Source organism: Microcaecilia unicolor, chromosome 7, assembly GCF_901765095.1.
Source record: "Microcaecilia unicolor chromosome 7, aMicUni1.1, whole genome shotgun sequence".
In the NCBI taxonomy this organism is placed as follows: domain Eukaryota; kingdom Metazoa; phylum Chordata; class Amphibia; order Gymnophiona; family Siphonopidae; genus Microcaecilia; species Microcaecilia unicolor.
Window position 1 is genome coordinate 40,290,096 of NC_044037.1, and position 26,261 is coordinate 40,316,356.

The 26,261-nt window shown below is 42.0% G+C and overlaps 1 protein-coding gene across 1 annotated transcript in view; it reads left to right on the forward strand.

Annotated features, from left to right (window-relative positions):
• The window catches only part of MCF2 (MCF.2 cell line derived transforming sequence), a 147,671-nt gene that overhangs the window by 90,686 nt on the left and 30,724 nt on the right, over positions 1 to 26,261 (forward strand). The window contains exons 16-22 of the mRNA XM_030209577.1: positions 6,782 to 6,897; positions 6,987 to 7,056; positions 12,580 to 12,672; positions 17,772 to 17,864; positions 22,055 to 22,180; positions 23,938 to 24,159; positions 25,077 to 25,169. Coding sequence (XP_030065437.1) covers positions 6,782 to 6,897; positions 6,987 to 7,056; positions 12,580 to 12,672; positions 17,772 to 17,864; positions 22,055 to 22,180; positions 23,938 to 24,159; positions 25,077 to 25,169 — 813 coding nt within the window. The remainder of the gene's footprint in view (positions 1 to 6,781; positions 6,898 to 6,986; positions 7,057 to 12,579; positions 12,673 to 17,771; positions 17,865 to 22,054; positions 22,181 to 23,937; positions 24,160 to 25,076; positions 25,170 to 26,261) is intronic.

The following is a 26,261-nucleotide window of genomic DNA, read 5'->3' on the forward strand; positions in this document are numbered from 1 at the left end:
CTGGATGCTCCTCCTACTCACCCTGACACACCCCTGTAAAAAAACAAAACCCTTGGGACTTACCCAGAAGCTATCTCTGATAGTCTAGTGGGATAGGGAAGAAGCAATCCCCTTCTGCTCCTGCCCTGTCTGGCTCAGGGTTCAAAATGGCAGCACTGACCCTTAGCAGTAGTAACACAAGACTACTGCCATGGGACCCAGAGCCAGACAGGGCAGGAGTGGAAGAGGAAAATTCCTGTCCCTTCCCAATAGACCATTAGAGGTGGTCCCTGGGTAAGTCAGGGCATTCTTGGGGGTTTGCAGTGCATGGGATGAGCAATGAAGGTTATCACTTGGGCAGGGGGATTAAATCAGAGGGGTACTGCATGGGAGGACTGGAATGGGGTATAGGGATAATCAGAACAAGAGGGATCAGAATGGGGGAGCAGGGGGATTGAAAAAGGGGGATATGTAGAGGAAATTAGATCTGGGGTTGGTTTAGGGGATTGGAGTAGAGGGATTAGGGAGATTGGGAAGAGGATTGGATTGATGATCCAGCAGCTGTGACCTGTTATGCAGGTGCTGGATGATATCTATTGCCAGCACCCGCATAACATGAGATCAAAGATAGGACAGCCTTTTGTGTAGTCCAGTCTGGCTGCTTAGCTGTGCGGCCACCAGCACTCAATATGGCCCATCCCCGCATAAGTGTTGGCTCTTCCCCAACTTTCAAAATGTACAAAGACTAGGGGACCCTTAAGGAAGTTACATGGGATTAATTTTAAAACACATAGGAGGAAATATCTTTTTTCACTCAACGAATAGTTAAGCTCTGGAACTCTTTCCCAGGGGATCTAGTAACAGCAGTTAGCATATCTGTGTTTAAAAAAAGGTTTGGACAAGTTCTTGGAGGAAATGTTCATATTCTGCTATTGAGACAGACTTGGGGAAGCACTTGCCCTGGGATTGGTTGCATGGAATGTTGCCACTATTTAGGTTTCTGCCAGGTGCTTGTGACCTGGATTGGCCACTGTTGGAAGCAGTATATTGGGCTAGATGGACCATTGGTCTGACCCAGTATGGCTAGTCTCATGTTCTTATGTCCACCCTGAATTGCCCCTCCAGTGCCCCACTTTCGAATAGTCAGGTAAGGTGCTGCTGAATATTAATGACTGGCCTGCTCAGCATACTTTAACAGCTCAGGAGCCTCTCCTGCCCTGTTTAAACCCTTTTGAATATCAGGCATGACGTACTTAGCAAGAATGATTAGAAATCTCCCCATAACTTATAGAATGGCAAAATAGACATTTCTTAAATTTAAATAACATCTTTCTGTTTTTGTCTCCCAAACAGTATTTAGGTTTTTTTTTGTTACATTTGTACCCTGCGCTTTCCCACTCATGGCAGGCTCAATGCAGCCTACATGGGGCAATGGAGGGTTAAGTGACTTGCCCAGAGTCACAAGGAGCTGCCTGTGCCTGAAGTGGGAATCAAACTCAGTTCCTCAGGACCAGAGTCCCACCACCCTAACCACTAGGCCACTCCTCCACTTTACTTTAATGATCGGAACCAGCTATGTGATCAGAACGTTTTCCTCTGTGATTCAGGTTATCTGAATCCATTGTAAATAGTGAACATTTTAAAATCTTCTTCCCCTCCCCTACATCTTGAATTAGTAGGATTTTAAAGTTTAAAAAATAAATCTATTTCTAGCCTACAACATTGATGGTTTGTAAATTACAGTACATACGTCTGCAGGTTCGGTCTTGAGGGCCCTGGGTAGAGGGAGTGACCGGGGCCGATTGCCCGCGCAGCCTCTCACCCCTCCCATCTCCGGAGGACCGGCGGGCCGACGGGACCTGTGCTCCTGGGGTTGATGCCGTCGGTGCTGATTTCGTGGACATCGGTACCGGTACCGAAGATCCGGCCGTCGATACCGATGCCGTCGAAGTCGACGTCGAGGGGCCGGCGCAAGTTCCAAAAAGCCGGTCACGAAGAACTTGCCTCGCTACTTGTGTCCGTTTCCGGAGAGCGAGACACAAGGTACACGACTTGGTATCGTGCTCCGGCCCGAGGCACTGGAGGTACCAAGCGTGAGTATTGGTCTACGAGATATGCCGGCCGCAGCGACCACACTTTTTAAATCCACTCGGGACCTTCGAGGACATCGACGGAAAAATCGCGTCAGCGAAGTCAAAGTCGTCGATGGTGGCGGTAAAAATCACACCTCGAAAATAAATCGACCGCGCGGCCACAAGGCCGCAACGCAACGCCCCCGCTAAAAGACGAGGGAAACAAAGTTCAGCGCGTTTTAATTTTTTTATTTTTTAAGAAAGAGAAAAAACGCGAACCAAGAACGAAAAGAAGAAAAAATTCGCGCGAAAACGCGATCCGGTTTCCGGGGCTGACAGAGAGAGAGAGAGAGACGAATGCGGCTCTCTCCAGCGCGGAAAAGAAAGAACTGAGCGGGAACGGTCACGCACGGGCGGGAAGACGGCCGCACATGCGCGGTGGGCGTGCCCTGCGTGCGGGACCGCCCGCGAAGTTTTGTTCCGGTTGGTGGGGGCTGCCGTGGACGTCAACCCAGTCGTGAGAACAAGCAGCCTGCTTGTCCTCAGAGAATGATGGTTTGTAAATTACAGTACATACGTCTGCTCTGTGAAAAGGGTTCAATGAGAGCAGTATACAACTTTTTAAAATAATAGTGGTTAATTATAGAATAAGTTCTACCCTAAGCTCTATGGCTTACTCAATAAGTGTTCTCATTCTCTGGGGTTTTTGTCAGTTTACACTCTATCCCATGAACTCTTGATCACTGTGGCATGGGAAAGTAAATACTATTATTTCTTCATTTTCCTGAGTACTGTTAGAAGTATGATGTGTTGCAAGTGCTGTACCTGTTAAACAGATTTATTTAAGGTGGACTTTGTTCTGTTTGTTCAAGATTCTACCCATTCACACTGACATTGCCCAAACAATATAAGAAAAAGTTGCTTATCACTGTTTCCTTAAAAACATTCGACCATCGGTATTTTATCTCATGTTGCAAAACAGATATTCAGGCTAGCTCCTTGGTTATTCATCTCTCTCCAGTGAAATGTCTGCATTTCATATAGGAGGGAAGTTATCAAGGTGTGGTAAAAGACGGGCTTGTACCTAACCTTGATTTATTACTACTCTTAGTACTTCTACTTATCATTTCTATAGCGCTACTAAGCATACACAGCACTGTACATTAACCACATATGTACCATGGGAATCGCCCTCCTGCAGTATCTCAGGAACACTGGCTGCTGATTCCTGTAATTAAGGAATAATGATGCTTGCGAGCCACTTCATATAGGTGCCCTTTTATGGAAACACGATCTCTTGCAGTACAACTGTGAGGTTATTGCTAGGGGTTGCTGGTGCCATTTTGGATAAAGGCGCTGGCAGGGCAGGAGAGACTGGAGCTTGCTCCTACCTGAACCAGTAGACACCAGGGATTTGAGTAAAATAAGATTGATGGGACTTTCAAGAGAGTGGGGGAACGCTAGGAAGGGGATAAGATCTTGAGGGGGTATGTAGTTGAGGGAGGGGCACTTTCAGCTAGAGGGAGTTGGATACTAACCCCCTGCTATTCTTTTGCAGTCCACTGTCAGCATTAAAACTGGATATTCAATGCCAAGCCATTTCCTGTGACTGGCATTTAATATCCAGTTTCATTTTCGACCGTGGCAAATAAACTGGTTAAGCCGATAAATAAATATATTTTTGTAGCGCCAGATATGATGACACACTGGGGGTGGGAAGTACCACCGGGCTGCTGCGGTAGCCCGGTGGTACTTCCTTTTTAGTAAGTAGTAAGCCCATGTTGGGCTTACCGCCGCTTTGTAAAAGGGGCCCTACATGTTTAGCAGTTAAGGATAGGCCTGCTATTTATGCGGCCTATTTTAACCACTAATCATAGCCAGTTTGGCATTGAGTATCGTTGCCTAACCACATATGTCTCATTTGCCTGTTTTGAATCTCATTACTCTGTAATGTGATGTGACGTTAATGCTACATTATGGCACCACACCCAGCATTAGAACCCTTTACAATACATTAAGGAACAAATAACACAGATCAGTACCCTAACACAGCTTGATAAATACCCCCTATAGTGTCTTATTGCCTGTAGAATGCCATCCATATCCTGACACAACACTTATGGCTCTATTTATTAACAGATTAACATGTGTTAATGTGATCTAATACATGCAAAACAATACAAGACCCATTCTCATGGGGCCTGTTTATTAACTATGCTTAATTCAGATTATTGCATATAAACATGCTCTAATGCATGTTAACTGGTTAACATATGTTGGTAAATAGAGCCCTAGTCTTTACTAGTCCTTTTTGTTGTATGGACCTGGACGTTTTTTATATATTTTTTTCAGGGTCAGTGTAAGGGTATTGGTTTCCCCCTAGATGAACCTTCAGCCTTATGTTTTCCTACCTCCCTCCCCCCCCCCCCCCGCCACTCAATAAACTTTATTGTCCCTAATCTGTCCCCCCTCCGTAGTGTTTATATATCAAAAAAACATACAAATAATGAGGGAAATTTCCAAAATACAGAAGAACAAGGACTTTGCAGAGAAAATCAAACTCAGGATACAGCGAAGGTGACACAATGAGACGATGATGCTGTGTGGTTTAGAAGATTTATTCAACAGCTCTACACCTTGTCTCGAGATGATTTTGATGTTTTTATGTATAGACTCCTGAGGCAGGTCACTGAGCTGAAACACAGTCATGTCAAATCAAGGTGTAGAGCTGCTGAATAAATATTCTAAACCACACAGCATCGACTCATTGTGTCACCTTTGCTATATCCTGAGAGGGAAATTTCCAAAAGTAATTTATGCAGGTTAATGGGCTCTTTGAACATCTTCCACCGTTCCTGCAGATTGCAGATAAAAGTATTCATTGATGATTCTGTGGCTCTCAGGATCTATTGTTTTGCTTTGCAGCTGCTCTTTGCCAGCCCCAACCACCTTGTCTTGCCTAATGGTTGGGCCAGCCCTGCCACACTTGTGTAAGGAATATTTTTCAACTTTGATCGTGAATCTAATTCATGTTTTATAATAGTATATAAGATAAAACTGACATACTGGGTGAGATCAAAGATCCATCTAGCCAAGTACCCTGCTTATAGCAGTGCCCAAGCCAGATCCCAAGTATCTGGCAGAATCCCAAAACGTAGCAAGGTTCCATGCTACCTCTTTCCAGAAATAAGCAGTGGCTTTCTCTGGGTGTACTTTAAGAACAGTTTATGGACTATACCGCTAAGAATTTATAACTCAGCTATGCTAACTGACAATGAGTTCCAGAGCTTAATTATGCATTGAGTGAAAAAATATTTTCTCCTTTTTTTTTTAACAGTACCCTCTCCGGTATGATGTGCACATCTAGATTTCACTTGCCATAGTGCCTTCTTTTTTATTGTGCCCATTCTCTGGATTCCACCCTTGTGTCTCTTAGGGGCTCTTTTAGAAAGCAACGGTAAGCCCACCGTGGAGTTACCACATGGCAATCTGGTACTACCGCTGGTCCAACGTTGGCACTGGCAATAGTTCCACTCCCAGTGCGCGACATTTCCGATGCCTGTGGAAATATTTGAAAAATATTTCCACAGGGGGTTGCGCGTAAGTGCAACCCCCACATGGCCATGCAGTAAGTATAATCTTACTGCATGGTCATTTCTTTTTTTTGCCTTTTACCCGCTGTGATAAAAAATGCCTCAGCATTCAACAAAAATGGCTGCTGTCACTATTGCAAGGGCCCTACCGCATCTTAGTAAAAAGACCCCTTAGGAAAGTAGAATCATTCTGTAGATTTTTTAAATGGCCTATCTTTTAAAGAGGCCTACCAACCCTGATCAATGACCATAAGCATCGACTGTTCTAGGTGCTCATTGATTTTTTGCAGTGGACCCAAGGGTGGTGAAACATTGTGTGCAAATACTTTTAAATTCCTAAATGATTTTACACTCTTCATTTTCACTCTTGCTCTTGTTTCTTTCTCTATCCTATCACCTAAAATTTTGCTCCTTTCTTATTTGTTGGGTCCTTTTATTAAGCTATGGTATAAAGTGGCCTTAGTGTGCCTGCTCACTAAGGTCATTTTTATTGCAGCCATAAAATGGTCAATTTTCTATTTTTTTATATTAAGGGCCAGGTGCTAATGTTGCAATTAGCGCATGGCCATTAAAAAAAATTACCATATGAGCACTTACCATTACTCATTTTGTAGGCATTAAAGGCTCACACAGTATTTCTGCGCTAACCAGTTAGCATGTGCTAATGTAGATGTGGTAACTGTTTAGTGCAGGAAGGGCCACTGTCGGCCCTCTGACATGCCCCCTCAAAAAAAATCTTTTTAGCACGTGCACATTTGGCAGTTACCACAGGATACATGAGCACCTAACACAGCTTAGTAAAAAAGCCCCTTAATATTTTCACATTTTAATTTGTAAACCTTCTTGTTACATTGTCAGGAAGGGCATCGATCAAGCCTAATAAACCTAAACCTTTATGTTCGTAGCACCTCCACCCCCTCAATCAGTTCTATATTAGCTATATTGTCAGTTCTGTATATTTTTATCTTATTGAATGAAATATTATTTCTTTACCACACCCTCACATGATTTTCTTCTATCCTAAATGAAAACCACAATGATGATTAAGGCAGAGATTTTCAATATTTCTAAGCCAATATACAGTCTGATGGCTGGTTTTATTATGAACATGACTTTTTTTTTATTTCAACACTCCAGGGTTACAGAGCTCAAATGGAAAATCCAGCAATGGTTACTTTCATACCACCTGCCCTGAGGAACACCAAAAACATTCTGTTTGGAAATATGCCAGAGATCTATGACTTCCACAACAAGTAGGAAAGCAAAGAGTTTGTAAAATATGTATGAGCTAAGGATGTTTTCCATTTTCAGTCCCTCGTTGAATTGTTTCACTTTCTTTCAGAGTTTTTCTACAGAAGCTTGAAAGTTGCCTTGAAGCGCCAGAAAGAGTTGGATTCTGCTTCCTAGAAAGGGTATGTGGGGATGCTAAACCCCATTCTTACAACAAATAACAATTAACGTGTAACAATATTTCTATTTATATATTTCCCACTGTTCAAGATCATCAATAAAAATGTTGATGTCTAATGTGCATTTTGTTTATATGGCGCTTTCTTGACGTCTATAAGTAGAGAGGTGTGGTAGCCGTGTTAATCCACTCTTAAAGGTTATCAATAGAAATCAAACAAAATAAAACATGGAAAAGAAAATAAGATGATACCTTTTTTATTGGACATAACTTAATACATTTGTTGATTAGCTTTCGAAGGTTGCCGATCTGACGAAGAAGGGCAACCTTTGAAAGCTAATCAAGAAATGTATTGTTATGTCCAATAAAAAAGGTATCATCTTATTTTCTTTTCCATGTTTTATTTTGTTTGATTTCTATTGATAACCTTGAAGTCTATAGAAGCAAGTACAGTTGAATGTATGCAGTGGAGTGACTCGGGCTGCACATACTGCAGTAGGACCTGTTTATCCACTCCTACCCTAGCTGAGATAATGTTTAACCATCTCTCTGACCTTATGTGCAACTTTCTTTAAGTCAATCACCTTACTTTCTAACTCTTCCTACTTTCTTACCGACTTATATGTTACTTCTTTGCTTTACCCTTCACTATCAATTATAATACTCTATTATGTATTATGTTGACATTATAAGTAGTATACCATGCCATACTTTGAATAGTTTTTGAATGTTTTTACAGCTGTAATTGCCTATTGCTCATGTTTGATCTATCTTACTGTACACCGCCTTGAGTAAATTCCTCCAAAAAGGCGGTAAATAAATCCTAATAAATAAATAAAATAATTGCAATATTTATGTAAGCAAATATAATGAAAATGCACTGAAAATTCTACTCTGGCCCTGAAGAACTTTAACCAAGTCTGTTTTCAAGATATCCACAATGAAAAGTCATGGAATACATTTGCATAGATTTAGTTTAATATCTTTACGTTGTTACATATTTTGATTATCCAGAAAATGACATCTGCTTGCCGCCCACCAGATCTAGATTTGGTAATTTTGACTTTGATTTATGTAGCCATTGAATTAATTTGGAAACAGGAATAATGTGAACACCCTGGGAAGATCCACTTGCAAAAATATTCACAGCAAATGCAAAGAGGAAGCATATATTATTTTCAGCTGTTTGCTGTAGAAATGCATATGAAGGTTTTGGATGAAATATGGGAAAATGTGGCCATTATGTTGATTTTTTTTCCAAAGGAGTGAATAAATATGTAGATAAAGGTGAGACTGTTGGTACTGTTTGTCTTGATTTTCAGAATGAAATAATAAAATAAGCCCATGTTTACGAAAGCCACCCTCACTTTGAATGGGCTGTGTTGGCAATGCCGCACAGCAGCCGTTAGCACGGCTTTGTAAACGGGGGGAATAATGTTTTATTTTAACTTTTAAAATGATGGTGGCTAGGCCTTCAGAATTTAGGGTTGCTCAGTTCCCAGTCGTAACCCAGGTAGAACTTGCATCTTAATGAATGAGTCACTGTAATGTGACATATCAACAGTGGTTCCCCAAAATATCACTGATCTTACCGATGTGGAAATTAACACCAAAAATATGTACTAATAGGGGCCTTTTACTAAGCTCTGATAAAAGGACCCCTGAGATGGCATCAGTGCACGGGTTTGCGAAATGCCGAGGCCCCCTTTTACAGCAGCAGGTAAAAGGCTTTTTTTTTTTTAAAAAAAAAAAAAAAGGAAATTGGCTGTGTAGTAAGTTAACCACATGCCACGCGGCCATTTCCTGGGGGAGTCCTTATGGCACCTATTTAGGAGACAGTAAGGGCTCCATCACCAATCCAATGGTAACCCCCCCACCCCCAAAAAACTTCTGACACGCTGGAAATGGCATATGGTGGGGGCAGGCACTACTACCAGGCTCCTGCAGCAGCCCGGCAATAATGCCAGATCACCATGTGGCAGGCCCGCAGTGGGCTTCCCATACTTTAGTAAAAGGACCCCTATGTGTCCAAAATGATGTGTCCACTGTGTTGATTACATTCTTGGAACACTGGTATATTGCGATGCTGAGTCACGTACTTTGAAAGCAACCTTACCTGAGGAAGATGCTTTGAAACTGGGCCCCTTGTTGGACCTTAGCACTTTGGCCTACAATAGATAAGAGATGAACAGTTGTTTATTGTTGTTTAATGAATAACATTCTAGAACTTTTGAATCCAGCAGGTGCTTTTGTTTTATCATAAGTATTGAATGAGAATACAGGATTTTTGGACAGTTAGGGGACTTTTACCAAATTGCGATAAAAAGGACCCTGTGGTAGTGGCGGCAGCTGTTTTTGCTGCGTGCCAGGGCCCTTTTTACCACAGCAGGTAAAAATGGCCGAAAATCGACATGACCATGCAGTAAAATTGTATATACCACGTGGCCATGTGTGTGTGTGTGTGGGGGGGGGGGGGGGGGAAAGCACTTACGCCACCCATTGAGGTGGTGGTCAGGGCTCCTACTACTACTACTACTATTTAGCATTTCTATAGCGCTACAAGGTGTACACAGTGCTGCACAAACATAGAAGAAAGACAGTCCCTGCTCAAAGAGCTTACAATCTAATAGACAAAAAATAAATAAAGTAAGCAAATCAAATCAATTAATGTGAACGGGGAGGAAGAGAGGAGAGTAGGTGGAGGCGAGTGGTTACGAGTCAAAAGCAATGTTAAAGAGGTGGGTTTTCAGTACAGATTTAAAGGTGGCCAAGGATGGGGCAAGACGTAGGGGCTCAGGAAGTTTATTCCAGGCGTAGGGTGCAGCGAGACAGAAGGCGCGAAGTCTGGAGTTGGCAGTAGTGGAGAAGGGAACAGATAAGAAGGATTTATCCATGGAGCGGAGTGCACGGGAAGGGGTGTAGGGAAGGACGAGTGTGGAGAGATACTGGGGAGCAGCAGAGTGAATACATTTATAGGTTAGTAGAAGAAGTTTGAACAGGATGCGAAAACGGATAGGGAGCCAGTGAAGGGTCTTGAGGAGAGGGGTAGTATGAGTAAAGCGACCCTGGTGGAAGATGAGACGGGCAGCAGAGTTTTGAACCGACTGGAGAGGGGAGAGGTGACTAAGTGGGAGGCCAGCAAAAAGCAGATTGCAGTAGTCTAAACGAGAGGTGACAAGGGTGTGGATGAGGGTTGTGGTAGAGTGCTCGGAAAGAAAGGGGCGGATTTTATGGATGTTGTAAAGAAAGAAACGACAGGTCTTGGCAATCTGCTGGATATGAGCAGAGAAGGAGAGAGAAGAGTCAAAGATGACCCCAAGGTTTCGAGCTGAGGAGACAGGGAGAATGAGAGAGCCATCAACAGAAATAGAAAACGGGGGGAGCGGGGAGGTGGATTTGGGGGGGAAAATGAGAAGCTCGGTTTTGGTCATATTTAATTTCAGGTGGCGTTGAGACATCCAGACAGCAATGTCAGACAAGCACGCTGAAACTTTGGTTTGGATGCAAGGTGAGATATCAGGCTCCTGCAGTAACCTTGCAGTAACTGGGCAGCATGTGGCACTGCCCAGTTAGTGCCGTGCTAATAATTATGGAAAAAATTTCTGTAGTGCCGGAAATGGTGCACACTTGAGGCGGAACTAACCCAGTGGGCCGGCGGTAGTTCCAGATTGCCACCTGGCAACCCTTTCATAAAAGGGCCCCTTAGAGCAGTGTGGATTATTTATTTTCACAGATTTTTGGTATTAACTGCCATTGAATATTAGGCCTGTAGTAAATAACATGAATCCATCTTACTGCAAAGACAGTAAAAACCCCTCCCTAGGCCCTCTTTCCATAGCCCCTCTAATCTCTGCGCCTCCTTGTGACCCTGAGGAAATCCAAAGGGGGCTCTAACGGAGTCATGCCTCTTCAGACCATCCAAGGGCATGCACCTGTGGCCCACATATTGTGGATCCTGCAGGCTTTTATATCTGACAGTTGCATAGTGCCACCTGATGATGTCACTCATTGCACAGAAGTTCAAGGCAGTCACAACAGGTGTGGTGTACTGGAATTAAACAGCTCCTGCTCAACTTCCTGTGTTTGGAGTCGGGTATCAGCTTACACTCCTCCCCCTCTGGCATACTTTATAGAGGTAAAATGTACACATACATTTCCTCTGAAAATTGGTGTAACTTTTGTGTGTATTTGGCACATAAGTTAGGAAGTCTGAGATAGATATTCAGCCGACGGGGGTGAGCATTTTTAAGCTGTTGTTGGCGTTATTCCTGAATATTCAATGCTGAGTCATGTATGGACACTGGCATTCAATATCCAAGTTTATGTGGCTGGCTATCTCTTATGCAGTTAAGTGTGGTATTCTGCACTTAACCACTTATGCGATACCACATAAAGATAGGACTGACTTTTATGCAGTCCGATATGGCTGCCTAACTTAGGGCCTCTTTTATCAAAACACACTAGTGGCCATAGCTGCCAAGGGGGGGCGGGGGCAGGGGGGACAAAATTCCCCGGGCCTCCAAGGGGGGCCTGGCGCCGCAGTCCCACCTGCCCTCCGTCGTTGACCGTCTGCCCCCTGCATTGAAATCGCAGTCTCACCTCCATGAAAGCAGCGCTGCAGGCAGTAGAACACCTCCCTTTGGCCCTCCTTCCCTCCCTGTGTCCCGCCCTCGTCTGACGTAACTTCCGCGAGGGCGGGACACAAGGAGGGACGGAGGGCCGAAGGGAGACATTCTGCTGCCTGCAGCGCTGCTTTCACAGAGGTGAGACTGCGATTTCAATGCAGGGGGCCCGGCCCGGTGGCAGATGGATGGGGGGAGTGGTGGCGGCGACCTCAGGGGGGGGGTGGAGGGGGAGCAGTGGCTGCGGCGTTTTTGGGGGATGCGGTGGCGACCTCAGGGGGGTAGAGGGGGAGCAGCGGCAGCGGCAACCTCGAGGGCGGGGCCCCAGGGGCAGCCTTGCCCTGGGCCTGGCCCAGTCTCTCGGCAGCCCTGCTAGTGGCTCCCAGTGCAGTAATGCTGACAAAGCCCGTTCACTTTGAATGGGCTCAGTTGACATTGCCACATGGGAACCGTTTGCATGGCTTGATAAAAACCGCCCTTAGGCGGTTAATTCCAGAATATTGACACTTAACCGCATAAGAGATACGCTCCTGGACCGGCTACAAAATAGCTGGCTTTCAATTTAGTGGTTTGTGGTGATATTCAGCGGCATTAACCGGTTAAGTGCCACGGAATATCAACAGATAGTCCTGCACAAGCAATTTAACCAGCCAGGAGCCCTATCTGGTTAAATTGTTTTGAATATTGACCCCTCTGTTACTACCTTTTAACATGCACAAAGTCAGGAAAACACAATTAAAAAAAAATCACCAATGAAATGGAATACAAAACCTGAACACTCCAAGTTGTTACACTGTGCTATTATGAACTTGATTGATCTGTCAATTTAAATGGTTTTTTTTTTGCATCCTAAAGTCTTTTTCTCTTTAGCAATTTGTAGTAAAATGTATTTCTTTTTACTTCAGCGGAAGGATTTTCAGATGTATGAGAAGTATTGTCAGAATAAGCCCCGCTCAGAATCTCTCTGGAGGCAGTTTGCTGATAGCACTTTCTTTCAGGTATGGTCCTTAATAAAATATTGAGTTGAATCATTGTAAAATCTTATGTTTATGCACAATTAAGGTTCTGGGGAGGTTTCACTTTCCCTTTGGTAATTATTTGCCAGTTTGTCCAAACAAAGCAATTAAGGCCCCGATGCTCAAAAGTTGTAATTAAATACCGAGTGCGAATATCTCCGCGGTTGAAATTACCGGTTTTGAACCAGCAATTGATGCTCAAAGGAAATCGCATGCAAACGAGCTGTGCAGAAATTCTGCAAGTGACTCAGTAGGGAAAGCGCTTAGCACATGCGCAGAACAGTTTTGCGAAAAGTGTTGATGTACTATGCATGCCCAGGCAAAATAAAAAAGGCGACAACTGCGCTGTAGGCGTGCGTCCAGTGACATCACATGGAGTTTCCTATTTTTTCCACAACAACTTTTTAACACTACTGTTTACGTGCAAGACACACACATATATAATACATTCACATGACACACACATATAATACACTCGCATTTTATACACACAAGTGCAGCTACTATTAAAACATGTTCCACGACAACTTTTTAACACTACTGCTATGTGTGGGACACACATGAATTTAGGGCCCTGTTTACTAAGCTGTGTTATAGGTGCATTAGCATGTTAACCATGGACGCATGTTAACTGTGTATGCACCTACAATATCCCTATAGGTGCCTATACGGTTAACACACGCATTAATGGTAGGTGCATTAAAAATGCTAATGTGCCTTAGTATTCAAACATAACAGCAGGGTTGACATATAATATGGCACAGGTGTGGGTATAATTAGGAGGAAAAAGCCTTGAGGAAACTCCTCTTTTGTGCAACCAAATGCTTTAATCGGAGTTGGACTTTCTCATCATTGGCTAAAAAAACCTTCAGATAACACAACTTAAACTAAGAACATTAAAGCTTTTCAACTTAGCTTATGCTGTTCTTCAATGGTCTTGATCTTCGCATTTGTCTATAAGCGTTGGCTGTGAACGTTGGCTGTGATCTACGGCGGCCAGCGTTTCGAGTCCTCTCTGCATCAGGATTACAAACCAAGTGTTCTCCACTCAGTTACGGTGGCCAGCATTTTGAATCCTCTCTGCATCAGGATCACAGACCAAGTGTTCTTTCAATTAGGTTTTCAGCTGCTCGCTCTCGAAAGAACACTTGGTCTGTGATCCTGATGCAGAGAGGATTCGAAACGCTGGCCGCCGTAGATCACAGCCAACGTTCACAGCCAACGCTTATAGACAAATGCGAAGATCAAGACCATTGAAGAACAGCATAAGCTAAGTTGAAAAGCTTTAATGTTCTTAGTTTAAGTTGTGTTATGTGAAGGTTTTTTTAGCCAATGATGAGAAAGTCCAACTCCGATTAAAGCATTTGGTTGCACAAAAGAGGAGTTTCCTCAAGGCTTTTTCCTCCTAATTATACTCACACCTGTGCCATATTATATGTCAACCCTGCTGTTATTTTTGAATCATTTGAACAAATTCAGTGTTTAAACCCTTATTGAATTTTTGAATCTAGAGCAATGTGCCTTAAAAACAGGGCCCATAATATATGCACATAGCACATTTCAGTGCAAAGTAGAGAAGGAGTGGGGAAGGTAGGCTCTTTCCAAACAGAGAGAAAGACGTATGATTAAAAAAAAAGTTTATTGGTAACATCAAAAAAAGTATGACTCAACACAGCCGTGTTTCGGTGCCGGAGCGCCTTCTTCAGGAGTCTTATGATGTAATATGATGTTGAATTCCAACTAAATATATAGTATGGTGGGACCACAGTCCTTTTCACATACTTTGTCTCAGAAATCCTGTCAAGCAGTCAGAGCTTTCACAATCTTCACTCTTCAGGAGGGGCTGAGGACACTGATGAGTGAAGATTGTGAAAGCTCTGACTGCTTGACAGGATTTCTGAGACAGAAAGTATGTGAAAAGGACTGTGATCCCACACTAATGTCTACATGCAGTAAAACCTGGGTTAGCTGCTTAATACAGTTTATAAAAGGAATCGATTTAAAATTAAGAGCCCAGGAATCCAATAAGTTGAAACCTACTTTGATTTTGTTTGCAATCTCATGTAATTCTTTGAGGAATGGGATATAAATTGTAACATCATCAGCAAATAAGAATTCTGAAAACCTGTTTGATTCTAGCAAATGGCCTAAAGGGATTATTATATTGTTAAACAAAATAGGTGACAGAGGAGAACCCTGTGGCACTCTACTACAGGAAACCCATGATGACGAGATAGTACCCAGCTGCTTTACTTTGTAAGACCTGGATTTCAAAAATCCAGACAACCATTTCAAGACAGTTGCACAGATTCCATAATAGTCAAGTATTTTAAAAGGATGTCATGATCTACTGTAAATACATTTGACATGTCAAATTGGAGAATTAAAATGTTGTTTCCTAAGCTTAATTCTCATCTAAGATTGGCTACTAATGTAGTAAAAATGGCTTCAGGTCATCCAAAATATTGCTTCTAGAATCATAGTTGATACTCAAAGAATATATTTTATTACCTCTATTCATTGTTAAGTGCACTGGCTTCCTGCAGTGTGGAGGATTTGGTGTAAGATCTTGTCCCTAATTCTCAAGGTACTCAACCATGAGGCTTCTCTGAGCAACAGTACTGAACTTAGAATTTATAGATCACCTGATATGCTTTGCTGGATGTTCCTTCTTTTCACCACGTTTGTCTTGATGAAATTCAAGCTCGTATATTTGCTGTTGCTGGGTCGAAACTTTGGAACTGACTGCCAGATGATTTAAGAGCTCTCACCTGCCCAGGAACATTTTGTAAGCACCTTAAATCAGGCTTTTCCCTTACACTAATTATGATATGTTTTCTTCTTTATAGTAGATGAGGACAGCTTGATATAGTGAGCTTGGAATTGGTAGATGTTAGCTGAGGGAGACTGTATGTGGGTGTACAAGATAAATTTTCTTTTCTTTTTTTATTGTTAAAAATTATTTTTATATGACCGTTGACTTGTATTCCACCTAGGGTTGTAAGTAATGCAGATTATAAATATTTGAAATGAATAAATAGTCCTGTGGGGCATTTTTATTGAAACTGCAAGGGTCTTCTGATTTTTAATGTCTGCTGATCTATAGACCTCTGGGAACCGGAGATTCTGTGTTGGAACAGCTGGCTTGTCCTTATTTCAGAGTTATTACTGAAGTACCCTTTGTTAATAGATTTAGGAGATTTAAATATTTATGATAGTAGATAATTTTTCTCTTCTACATTTCTATGTGGGTTTTATGAAGACTGTTTAAAATCAACTCATCAGTTGAGGAGTATACTCAACATGATTTTTATTCGTGTTTCTGTTAAAACTGAGAAGAGGGTATATTCTACCTTTCTGTTCTCATGGTCAGACCATTTCTAATATTATTTAAAACTTCAATTTTGTTTGTTTTGGTGAAGTCAGCTAGATCTAACACAAAACTTAAAGGGGAAAGTTATCAAAGTGCAGTAAACACACTTTGATTTAATTGGAGTCAACAGCCTGCAGTGCCTCTATACTGCAGGTTGCTGATCCCATGGTAAAGGACTGATGTTGCCTTTGAGCCACAGCACAAGTGACCTAAGGCCAGCAGCCCAGAAGGGGCTCCATAAAGGGGCCAGCACCATAAACTTAACCTGCTGGCTAGACGGCTTCCCCCAAGGGTGAAAGCCCCGCTTGGGCCCCTCCCAAATTCATTCCTCACCTTTTGTGCAGCATCCCCTGGTACTACCCCCCAACTGGGATGGCCTTCCTAGTGTACCCAAATGCTACAGTGGCACTGCCAACACAAATTCCCCCACACTCCTGAAGGCTCTCCAGATCTACCTGATATCAAATATCCCTGGTTGCTAGGAGCCAGGCTGGAGCAATCCCCAATTGCACCTGCCCTTGTGGCTCCATCATCCAAAATTATGCTGGTGATCTCTAGTGGAAGTCTGACAGTACTACCGCTAGGGATCATCATTCCATATAAGGGCAAAGAAGGAGAGCAGTTACAACTTGGGGGGGATCTGTGTTGGGTTAGCCACTGTAGCGGGTTGACCCGCTGGGGGCCCACCCCAGTTGGGAAGGCCAGTGCCAGCAGATACCACACAAGGGGGCATAACAGATTTGGGGGGGAAGGTCCCTCTAGCCAACAGGTTTATGTTTGGGCTGCTGGCCCCTCTATGGCAGGGCCTGAGATCACTGGGCCATGGCTTGGCAGCCTGATGATCCCAGAAAGTGAAATAAACACAGCTTTTAGCTAGGGTTATTTTACTTGTCATGCCACTGCTCCTGTCAAGTTAAACTGGGTGATGCTGCTGAAGAGTAAGAGTGTAGCAGCAACTTAGCTGGTTAGTAGCAATTGTTTGCTAACCAGCTATGTAAGAGCATAAACTTGGCCAGCAAAATGACTGGCCCAACTTTATTCACCAATAACCCAGCATATGTTTGAATATTGGCTGGTGCATGCTTAACTTCCGAGTCAGCGCACATACCCAGATATTCAATGCTGGGAGCTGCACATGCCCTGGTATTGAATATACAGGGTTAGGTCGGCCCACAGCTGAAGTGGCTTGCAAGCTGCTTATCACTGCAGGCTGAATATCAGCCCCTATTTGTTAGTCGTACACCTGTGGAATCTAGCTGTGAGCATATATGCCAGTTATATAGCTGGAGAAATGCTCACACTTAAGTGTATACACACATGTATATCCATTACACTAGTATTGCATAAAGGATAGTAGATACCTGCTTTTATTTACTGAAAAGCAGGTGTCTACTATCCTTTATGCAATACTTAATTGGCATCCTCTCGGAACCTAATTATAGGTGACCTTTTACAGAATTGCCTTCTATGTGTTATATGGTCTGACTTGAGTCCAATTAAAGTACAGGATTATTTCCATTTTAATTTCTGTGAGACATATAATTTTAGGATGTTTAACACAAAAGAACATTCCCAGCAGTCATCCAGTACGTAGGAAGATCTGTTTATTTTTCTTTTTAAATTCTGACTCTACTTGAAATACATGCACAGTTTTTATTACAATAGATTAACTTTTATTTTTCATTGTCTTAATTTTTTTTATTTCCAGGAATGCCAAAGAAAACTAGAACACAAACTAGGGCTGGATTCATATTTACTTAAACCAGTGCAACGTCTAGCAAAATATCAGTTATTGTTGAAGGTATGTATGCAACAGGTGAATTCTCAAAACAAAAGACCATATCTAAAACTGAACCTATGTAATCTTGAACACATATGTACAACACCATCCTTGGATAATTCTTATTTTGATCTGACTGGAAAGTTTCACAACTTGGAAAGCAAAGGATAGTCTAAGGTGGGGCTCGACAAATTCTAGGTGCCAGGTGTCTGCCACCTAGAAATTGCACCGCAGAACCTGGGATTTCCACTCCCTAAAAGGTTTTGTTTTTCTAAATTTTAAAGTAGAGACAAAGGATTTTTTGCTGTCTGTACCTTGTGACTTTGGGCCCCTTTTACAAAGCGGCGGTAAGCCCAACTTGAGCTTATCGCTTGCTAAAAAGGAAGCACCACCGGGCTACCACACCAGCCTGGCATTAGTTCCCACCCCCAAAGCGAGTCATATCCGGTGTGTACCTGGCGGTAATCAGGCAGTGCCGCGCTCTGCCCAGTTATCACCGGGTTAGCACAGGAGCCCTTACCGCCACCTCGATGGGTGGTGGTAAGGTCCCCCCCCCCTAAAAAATGGCCACGTGGCAAGCGCTTCACTTGCTGCATGGCCATGTCCTGAAAGAAAGAATGAACTAACTTTTACTTGCTGCGGTAGAAGGGGGCCTCTTCGCACATCAAAAACACATGCCAATGCCAGCTCAGGCCCCCTTTTGCCGCAGCTTGGTAAAAGGGGCCCTTAGCTTGCAGTAAGTTTCAGCCGTGGGGTGTCGGAAATGCCTGCTGGTCTAATGCACTGAAATCTCATGAGACTTCAGACTGAAAGACTAGTAAATACTTCCTACACTGTATGGCTCAAATTTACTGAGCTGGAATGGATCGGGTGGATGTGAAGCGACTGTTCACGCTATCCAAAAATACTAGGACTAGAGGGCATGAGTTGAAGCTATAGTGTGGTAAATTTAAAACGAATCGGAGAAAATTTTTCTTCACCCAACGTGTAATTAGACTCTGGAATTCGTTTCCGGAGAACGTGGTACGGGCGGTTAGCTTGACGGAGTTTAAAAAGGGGTTAGATAGATTCCTAAAGGACAAGTCCATAGACCGCTATTAAATGGACTTGGAAAAATTCCGCATTTTAGGTATAACTTGTCTGGAATGTTTTTACGTTTGGGGAGCGTGCCAGGTGCCCTTGACCTGGATTGGCCACTGTCGGTGACAGGATGCTGGGCTAGATGGACCTTTGGTCTTTCCCAGTATGGCACTACTTATGTACTTATGTACTTATGTATCATGCAGTACACATGGTAGGAGGGACCTTATTTCTTTGGCTACATCATTAGCAGGGAGTGGGGTGTGGGTGAGGGGTGGCCAACTGGATTCCTGGAGGTGCATCAAGGTCACTTGCTGATTACCTAGGAGGGGGGGATAATTCGGGAGAGTTGTGGATTAGGCCTGTTGGGTTTTATGGGGAGGTGGGGGTGGGGCACACAAACTGGATGAGGACAGAATGGGTATGAGCTAGGATGCAGATATGGTTCCATGACAAAATGTCACGGACAAAAAGTAATGATGACAAAATGTAATGGGAGAAACTAGCACAGACAACTTGGCATGGGAACAATGATATGGACAATGATGTATGGAAAATGGGAAGTGAAATACATCCTGTTCTGTGTTTTATTGAAAACTTAAACAGTCACCTAAAAATTAAAGGATAAAGGGTGCTGGGCATAGAATGTTTGAAGATATTAAACTACAGCAGCCACTGGAAATCAAAGAATAGACCAGTATAGAATAAAGGGTGCTGTGCAATCAAAACAGGTTTATAATGTAATGCATAAGGAATCCAATACACTGCAATACAAAAGAGCCAGTGGACATCAAAGAAGCCACAAGAACAAAGCATGCTAAACAAACAAATCAGCAAAGGCTTATCATGTCTTCACTTCTCCAGTTAACAATTTTTTATATTATTGGATGATTTAAGTTAAACAGATGACTGCAGTTATTGCACCGATATAAATAGCCTCATGTAGTAAGGCTAACGGGTGTAAATTCATATAAACTAAGAATGTCAGAATTCATAGTATTGCAGAAAGGAACAAGAAAGCTGGTAGTTTTAGCTTATTTGTTTACAAAGCATTCTGATGGTAGCAGCGGGAAAGAATTGTTGTGATGCAAGAAAAGATCATGCATGGCTTGTGTTCACATAAAGGTTGGTGACATCATCTTTGAAATGAGTCCATATGGTCATTCATGGGTAACCTGAGGTGAAGAAAGCATGAGTCAATGTGAAATGGAGAGCAGAGTCATCCAAAGAAGCAACAAAATCAACCATCCAAAATGAACTCCTGGTTCTGCTTCATATAGCCATACATCTTCTTCCCAAAGATCAACACTTGCCCGCAACATTCAGCACCATCTCCAGAAAGAAAGATCCATTGATACCTCCATCTATTCATAAACTCAAAGTGGTCAAATCTTCATCCGTGTTCAAAACATTCTATCAACAGTTGTAATTTTTACTTTATGCAGTGTTTACGGAGGAGGTTGCAAGCTGAAGGATTATCTACATACTACAGAGATTAACCTGATTTTACTTTTAACACAAAGTGTTTTCTTGCACTTGCCTTTGTCCCACCTGATGATGTCATCAGCATTTTTAAAGACTAACAGATGAACCTATGTATCTTGATCTGGAATATGTTCTTGACTATCTGGAAGGCAATTTTATTGGTCAACCAAGAAGGGTTAGAAGAGGACAACGCAGACATGTGTATAAACCTGCCTTACTTAAGGTAGCTGCCCCCCCCCTCCCCTAGCATCAGAGCTATCTTAAGATGGCTGACATGATCTTTGCTACCTCTGTAAAGCAGAGTCTGGCCAACTGTGTGATATAAGTAAAAGCAGGCTATGTCAGCAGAATTTCACAAGTCTCCATGTCAGCAGAATTTAACATAAGGAATGCTAACACAGCAACAGGAAGGGGCTGAAGAAAGGAAATGAAGCTCTAGGATGTTCACAGGTAGCCTGAGAGGTTGTGATTTATGTGGTCACAAATAGTGAAACAGGACAAGGTATCTTAAAATTAATATGTAGCAGATGTTGAACAGGAAAAGGGGAGGGGAAGTAACAGTAGAAGCAATAGATGTAAGACATGGTACATATGGCTAGAATTAAAGTATATAAGGAATGCTTTGTTAATATAGAAACAGGAACATCCTCTGACTCTAAGAAGCAGCTTGCTTCAGAGATAACTCAAGTTCCTCTCACAGGAAGAAAGAGACTCTATTTGCATGTACTACTTATGTAATTGGCAAAACAGCAATTAGATGTCTATTCCTATATGTACAATAAATCTGCTTCTTTGATAAATTTGTGATTGGCTAATGGTATATCTCTTCCTGTGATCTTCATGCCAAATTAGTTTATCTGGGGGAACAAGCACCTTGAAGGTTTAGCCTTGCATCTTGCAGTCTGTCTGATAAGGGCACCGGTATAAGGCTAAACACATGCAATCAAGATTTAGAATTAATACACACGTGTACTTCAAAACTTGCCTCAAAGCATCAATGCTATTGAAGGATGGCATAATACCTTCAATAACAATGTTGGATTTTCCCCTCCCACTACAAACAAACTTGCATGCAAGCTACAGTAGGAGCAACACAGTGTGGAACTCCTGCATCGGCAGCTTGAACTTGGGGTTCAGCCAGGAAAGAAAAAGAAGACAAACATGAGGATCATTGAAGACCTTCACACTATGGTGACTGACTACAGTTGTTTTAATATTGCAGCATGACATTAGGTTCATGCCAGTTTATCCATTATGCTAATTTTAAGTTAGAATAAACTTCAGAATGCAATATTTAAATATATTATCAATTATCAGGTTTGTAAAAATAATGCTACATGCCATTTTGTCCATACCATTTTGTCAGGTCACTAGTGAGAACAAATTGGGAAGGGGATGAGAGAAGAGAGGAAGACTGGTGAGGTCCATGCCACACTGATAGGTGAAGCAAATCAAAACTCCTAATCCTTTCCCCTGAACTTTGGTGGGAACAACATAGAAGAGGAAGGATGGTTCTGAGATTCAAATATCAATTGTCAAGGCCTGTTCTAAGGGGTCTATGGAAATTAATAATGTGCCACCCTCAATGCTCCAGTAGTTTACATTGGTGAAGTGCAATACTTACATTTTGCTCTTTTCCCCCCCAGGAGTTACTGAAATACAGTATTAATTGTGATGGGATTCAGGAATTACAGGAAGCTTTGGTAGCCATGTTGGATTTATTAAAATCAGTCAATGACTCCATGCATCAGATTGCAATTACAGGATATGATGTACGTATATATTAATCTTATTTATATGAAAGAATCATCTTATACTCTGTAATGATAGCTGTATGGAGGGTGATGCCTTCTTTTTTGACCCATCCAAAGCACATTTGGATAGAAGCAAGTTGTTGTGAACATGAGAGACTGGATAGGCACAAGCATGGCTTTGGAACCATTGAAGTTGAGGTAAGGATGGAGAAAACATTTTGGAGAATTATAAGGGACATTGGTAGATGCGCAGTGTATGCATGGGTCACCTGGTATTGAAGAAGAAATAGCAGGTTAGAGCTGGAACATGATCATAAGAAGAGAGAATGTGAAGAACGTGTGTGGATAAAGAGTGGAATGGGAGCTATGTATGTCTTTCAAGATAGAGGAAAACAAGAAGAAAGGTGAAAGGACATGTGGTGTGTAGGGAGCAAAGTTGGTGTGGCTTCACTTTCTGGGAAAGAGTATTATAGAAAGTAGAAGTTGAAAGTGGAAACTAAAAAGGAACAATTGAAGACACTTAGCTCTGAAGCACAATTGTTATTTAAACAAAATAAAATGGCAAAGCCAGGAGAAAACATAGAGAAGATGAGAGTGATCAGATCTCACTAACATTTTAAAATAGTACAGCCTTAGAGGGTGGAGAGTTTATATTTGCACCTCAACATACAAACCATTGATTAAAACTGACTTAAAATAGTAGTCACTGATGAACAGGAAGAAGGCCCAATCTGTTGATTCTTGCACACTTGCTCTGTACATAGTTATGGTGCACAAAACCACTACAGGCTCCGGCAATGAGTCTTCGCATGCCAGAGACTTTCCAAATTGCAAAAGATTCCTATGGAAATGCGTACAAGCTAAACATTCCACAAACTCATGTAACATAGTAACATAGTAAGTGACAGCAGATAAAGACCTGAACGGTTCATCCAGTCTGACCAACTGTCACACTCATTATCAATTCATGATTAAATCAGCAATGAATATGATGTAAAATACTTGGTCATGGTCTTTCTTTGCCATTTCTGTGATATAGACCATAGAAGTCTGCCCAACCCTGTCCTTATGTTCCAACTGCTAGAGTTGCTGTTAAAGCCCACTGCAGCCTATCTGTCTCGTCATTTGCAGGACACAGTCTGTAAAAGTCTGCCTGGCACTATCCTCAGGTTCCAGCCACTGAAGTTGCTGTCGAAGCCCTTTTCAACCCATCCGAAACCAATTGCGTTATACAGGACACAGACCGTAGAAGTCTGACCGGCACCAGCCCTAGTTCCTCACAGTTGGAGTCTCCAAGTGTCAACGCAACACATCCACACACATGCAGCCATTTAAGTTTAGGTGTTTTAATACCATTTATTTTCTAATTAGAGATCCTCTGTGTTTATCCTACGCCATTTTCAATTCTGTCACATTTTTGTTTCTACCATCTCCCTTGGGAGGGCATTCCAGGCTTTGACCACCCTCTCTGTGAAAAAATTATTCTAAATTCCCAAGCTGATGTCTGATTGATTGACTCCATTGAATCTGTATATTTTGGGACAGTCCTCTTGTAATTTTGTAACTCTTTTAACTCATACACTCTTATCTGATCTGACTGCAGATTTGTCAATTCCTAAAACGGGCTTGGAAATTAGCCTACATTTACAATAAATCATTCCGTGCGATGCATGAAACTTATTTACTTAAAAGAACAAACAAACAATTTTGGCAATGAAAGCATGTGTTTTTTTGTGATATATCAAAAAATATGAAACAATCTCTTTTTTTTTCAGGGTGACATAAATGATTTTGGGAAAGTATTAATGCAGGGCTCCTTCAGCGTGTGGATAGGACATAGGAAAGGCCCAACAAAAATGAAGGATCTGGCACGATTCAAACCAATGCAAAGACATATCTTCTTGCATGAGAAAGCCATCGTCTTCTGTAAGAAAAGAGAGGAATATGGCAATGGACATGACAAAACTCCTTCTTACAGTTTCAAACATCTTCTGAAAGTATGAACAGAAATCAAGAAGTTTTGATAAGACTTTGGTAACTTTTGTAATTATGAGATGTCCCTTAACTTCTATAAAGTAGATTAATGACTTGAATCATTAAAGGTTTCTTCCATTCTTGTGTACTTGAGGAAAAAAAAAAAACCTTAGAGGCAGGTTCTGTGTGAGATTTAATAATAGCAAACAAAGAGGCTGATGTACTCCTGTGCTTTTTGTGCTCAACTTTCCATACAGAATAGCGTTGAAATAGGCGCCATAACCAGTGCATTTAGTAGGTGCTTTGTCATATAATTACTCTCTTACTGTGCTTTAATGGCAAAAGTGCTGCGGTAACGTGCTACTGGTGATAGTGGTGGTGGGGGTGTACCCAGCATGTTCTCTGTAGTTACTACACAGCAACGTTCTTTACACACATCAAGGGCTCCTTTTACAAAGTCGCGCTAGCGATTCTGGCTTGGCAAAAGCAACAAAGTCCATTCAGTTTCTATGGGCTTCGTTGCATTTGCTGCGCCGGAATCGTTAGCGCGGCTTTGTAAAAGGAGCCCCAAGTTTCTTTGCAGTTTTCATGGATGCACTTCTATACCTTCTCTTTAGGATATGGTAAGTGCACTTGTGTAACTGCACAGGTGTGCATTAAGTACCTTGTGCTAACAGAAATGGGCAATCCATGTCCATTTTCTGCCCATAACCCACCCAGTACCAACCCCCTTAGCATACAGTACAGCTTGCTCAGGAGTTTTAGTAAGCTGGCTGTTTTCAGTGCATGGTAGCCATTACTGCAGGCCTGTTCTAATCGAATGTGTTAAATCTTATGCTACCTTCCTTAAATTGAACAATTGTCGCAGTCTGTTTCATAGGCAAACAATCTCATTCTTTTGACTTCCAAAGCTAATGTGCGCACATGGTCTGTTTTTTAGATGACTGCTGTTGGTATCACTGAGAATGTGAAAGGTGATAATCGAAAATTTGAAATTTGGTACAGTGGCCGGGAAGAAGTGTATGTTGTACAGGTTTGTACAGTGCATGCAATGCTATTACAGTGGCCTGTGGTAATCACTTTTTACTTACAAATGAATTGACCCACTGCATTGTACTGTATTGGAGATACTGTGTTTGCTTCTCTAATTTGTCCAGATCATTTCCACAACGTCATGGGATTGCTATCCTATAAAAACAATGTTAAAGGACTCATTTTTGAAACAAAAAAAGTCCAAAAAGTGGCACAAAGTGGTATTTAGACCCAGTCTTTAAAATTGAAGACATTTGTCTATGCGGAGTGGCCTAGTGGTTAGGGTGGTAGATTTTGGTCCTGGGGAACTGAGGAACTGAGTTCAATTCCCGGCACAGGCAGCTCCTTGTGACTCTGGGCAAGTCACTTAATCCTCCATTGCCCCATGTAAGCCGCATTGAGCCTGCCATGAGTGGGAAAGCGCGGGGTACAAATGTAACAAAAATAAATAAAATACACTCTTAATACATGTGGTATCAATGAAATCCATACATTAAATCAGAAACTAATTAAGATCACTGACTTGCTTAGACACCATCAGTTTGTTCTCAACCCCTCAAAATCAAAGTTTTTTTTTTTTCCAATACAACAAATGTTCCATTACTTGGGTGTATTTTTCTCTCAAATGTTCCAGTTCCAAGGGCGGACACTGTGCAAATTCTAGGCATTTTTCTTGATTCCAATCTTTCATTCAAACCTCAAATATCCTGAATTATTAAAAGCTGCTTTTACAAGCTTCATCTTATTCGTTCAGTCCGCTCTCTGATTCTTCCTTCTGTTCTTAATATTCTAGTCCATTCAGTAGTGATCACACAGTTAGATTATTGTAACTCGTTATACCATAGACTTCAGATCAAAGAGCTTAGATGTCTCTAAATTATTCAAAATACCACAATTCATCTGATTACTAACATAAGAAAGCATGATCATGTCACATCACACCTTAAAAATGCTCACTGGCTACCAGTTAATCACCGTATCACATACAAAATTTTACTTCTAACTCATAAGATATTAGCCTCAGGAGAACCATTGCACCTTTCAAGTGATTTAATTCCATATAGTCCATCTAGAACTCTTCGGTATGATCAAC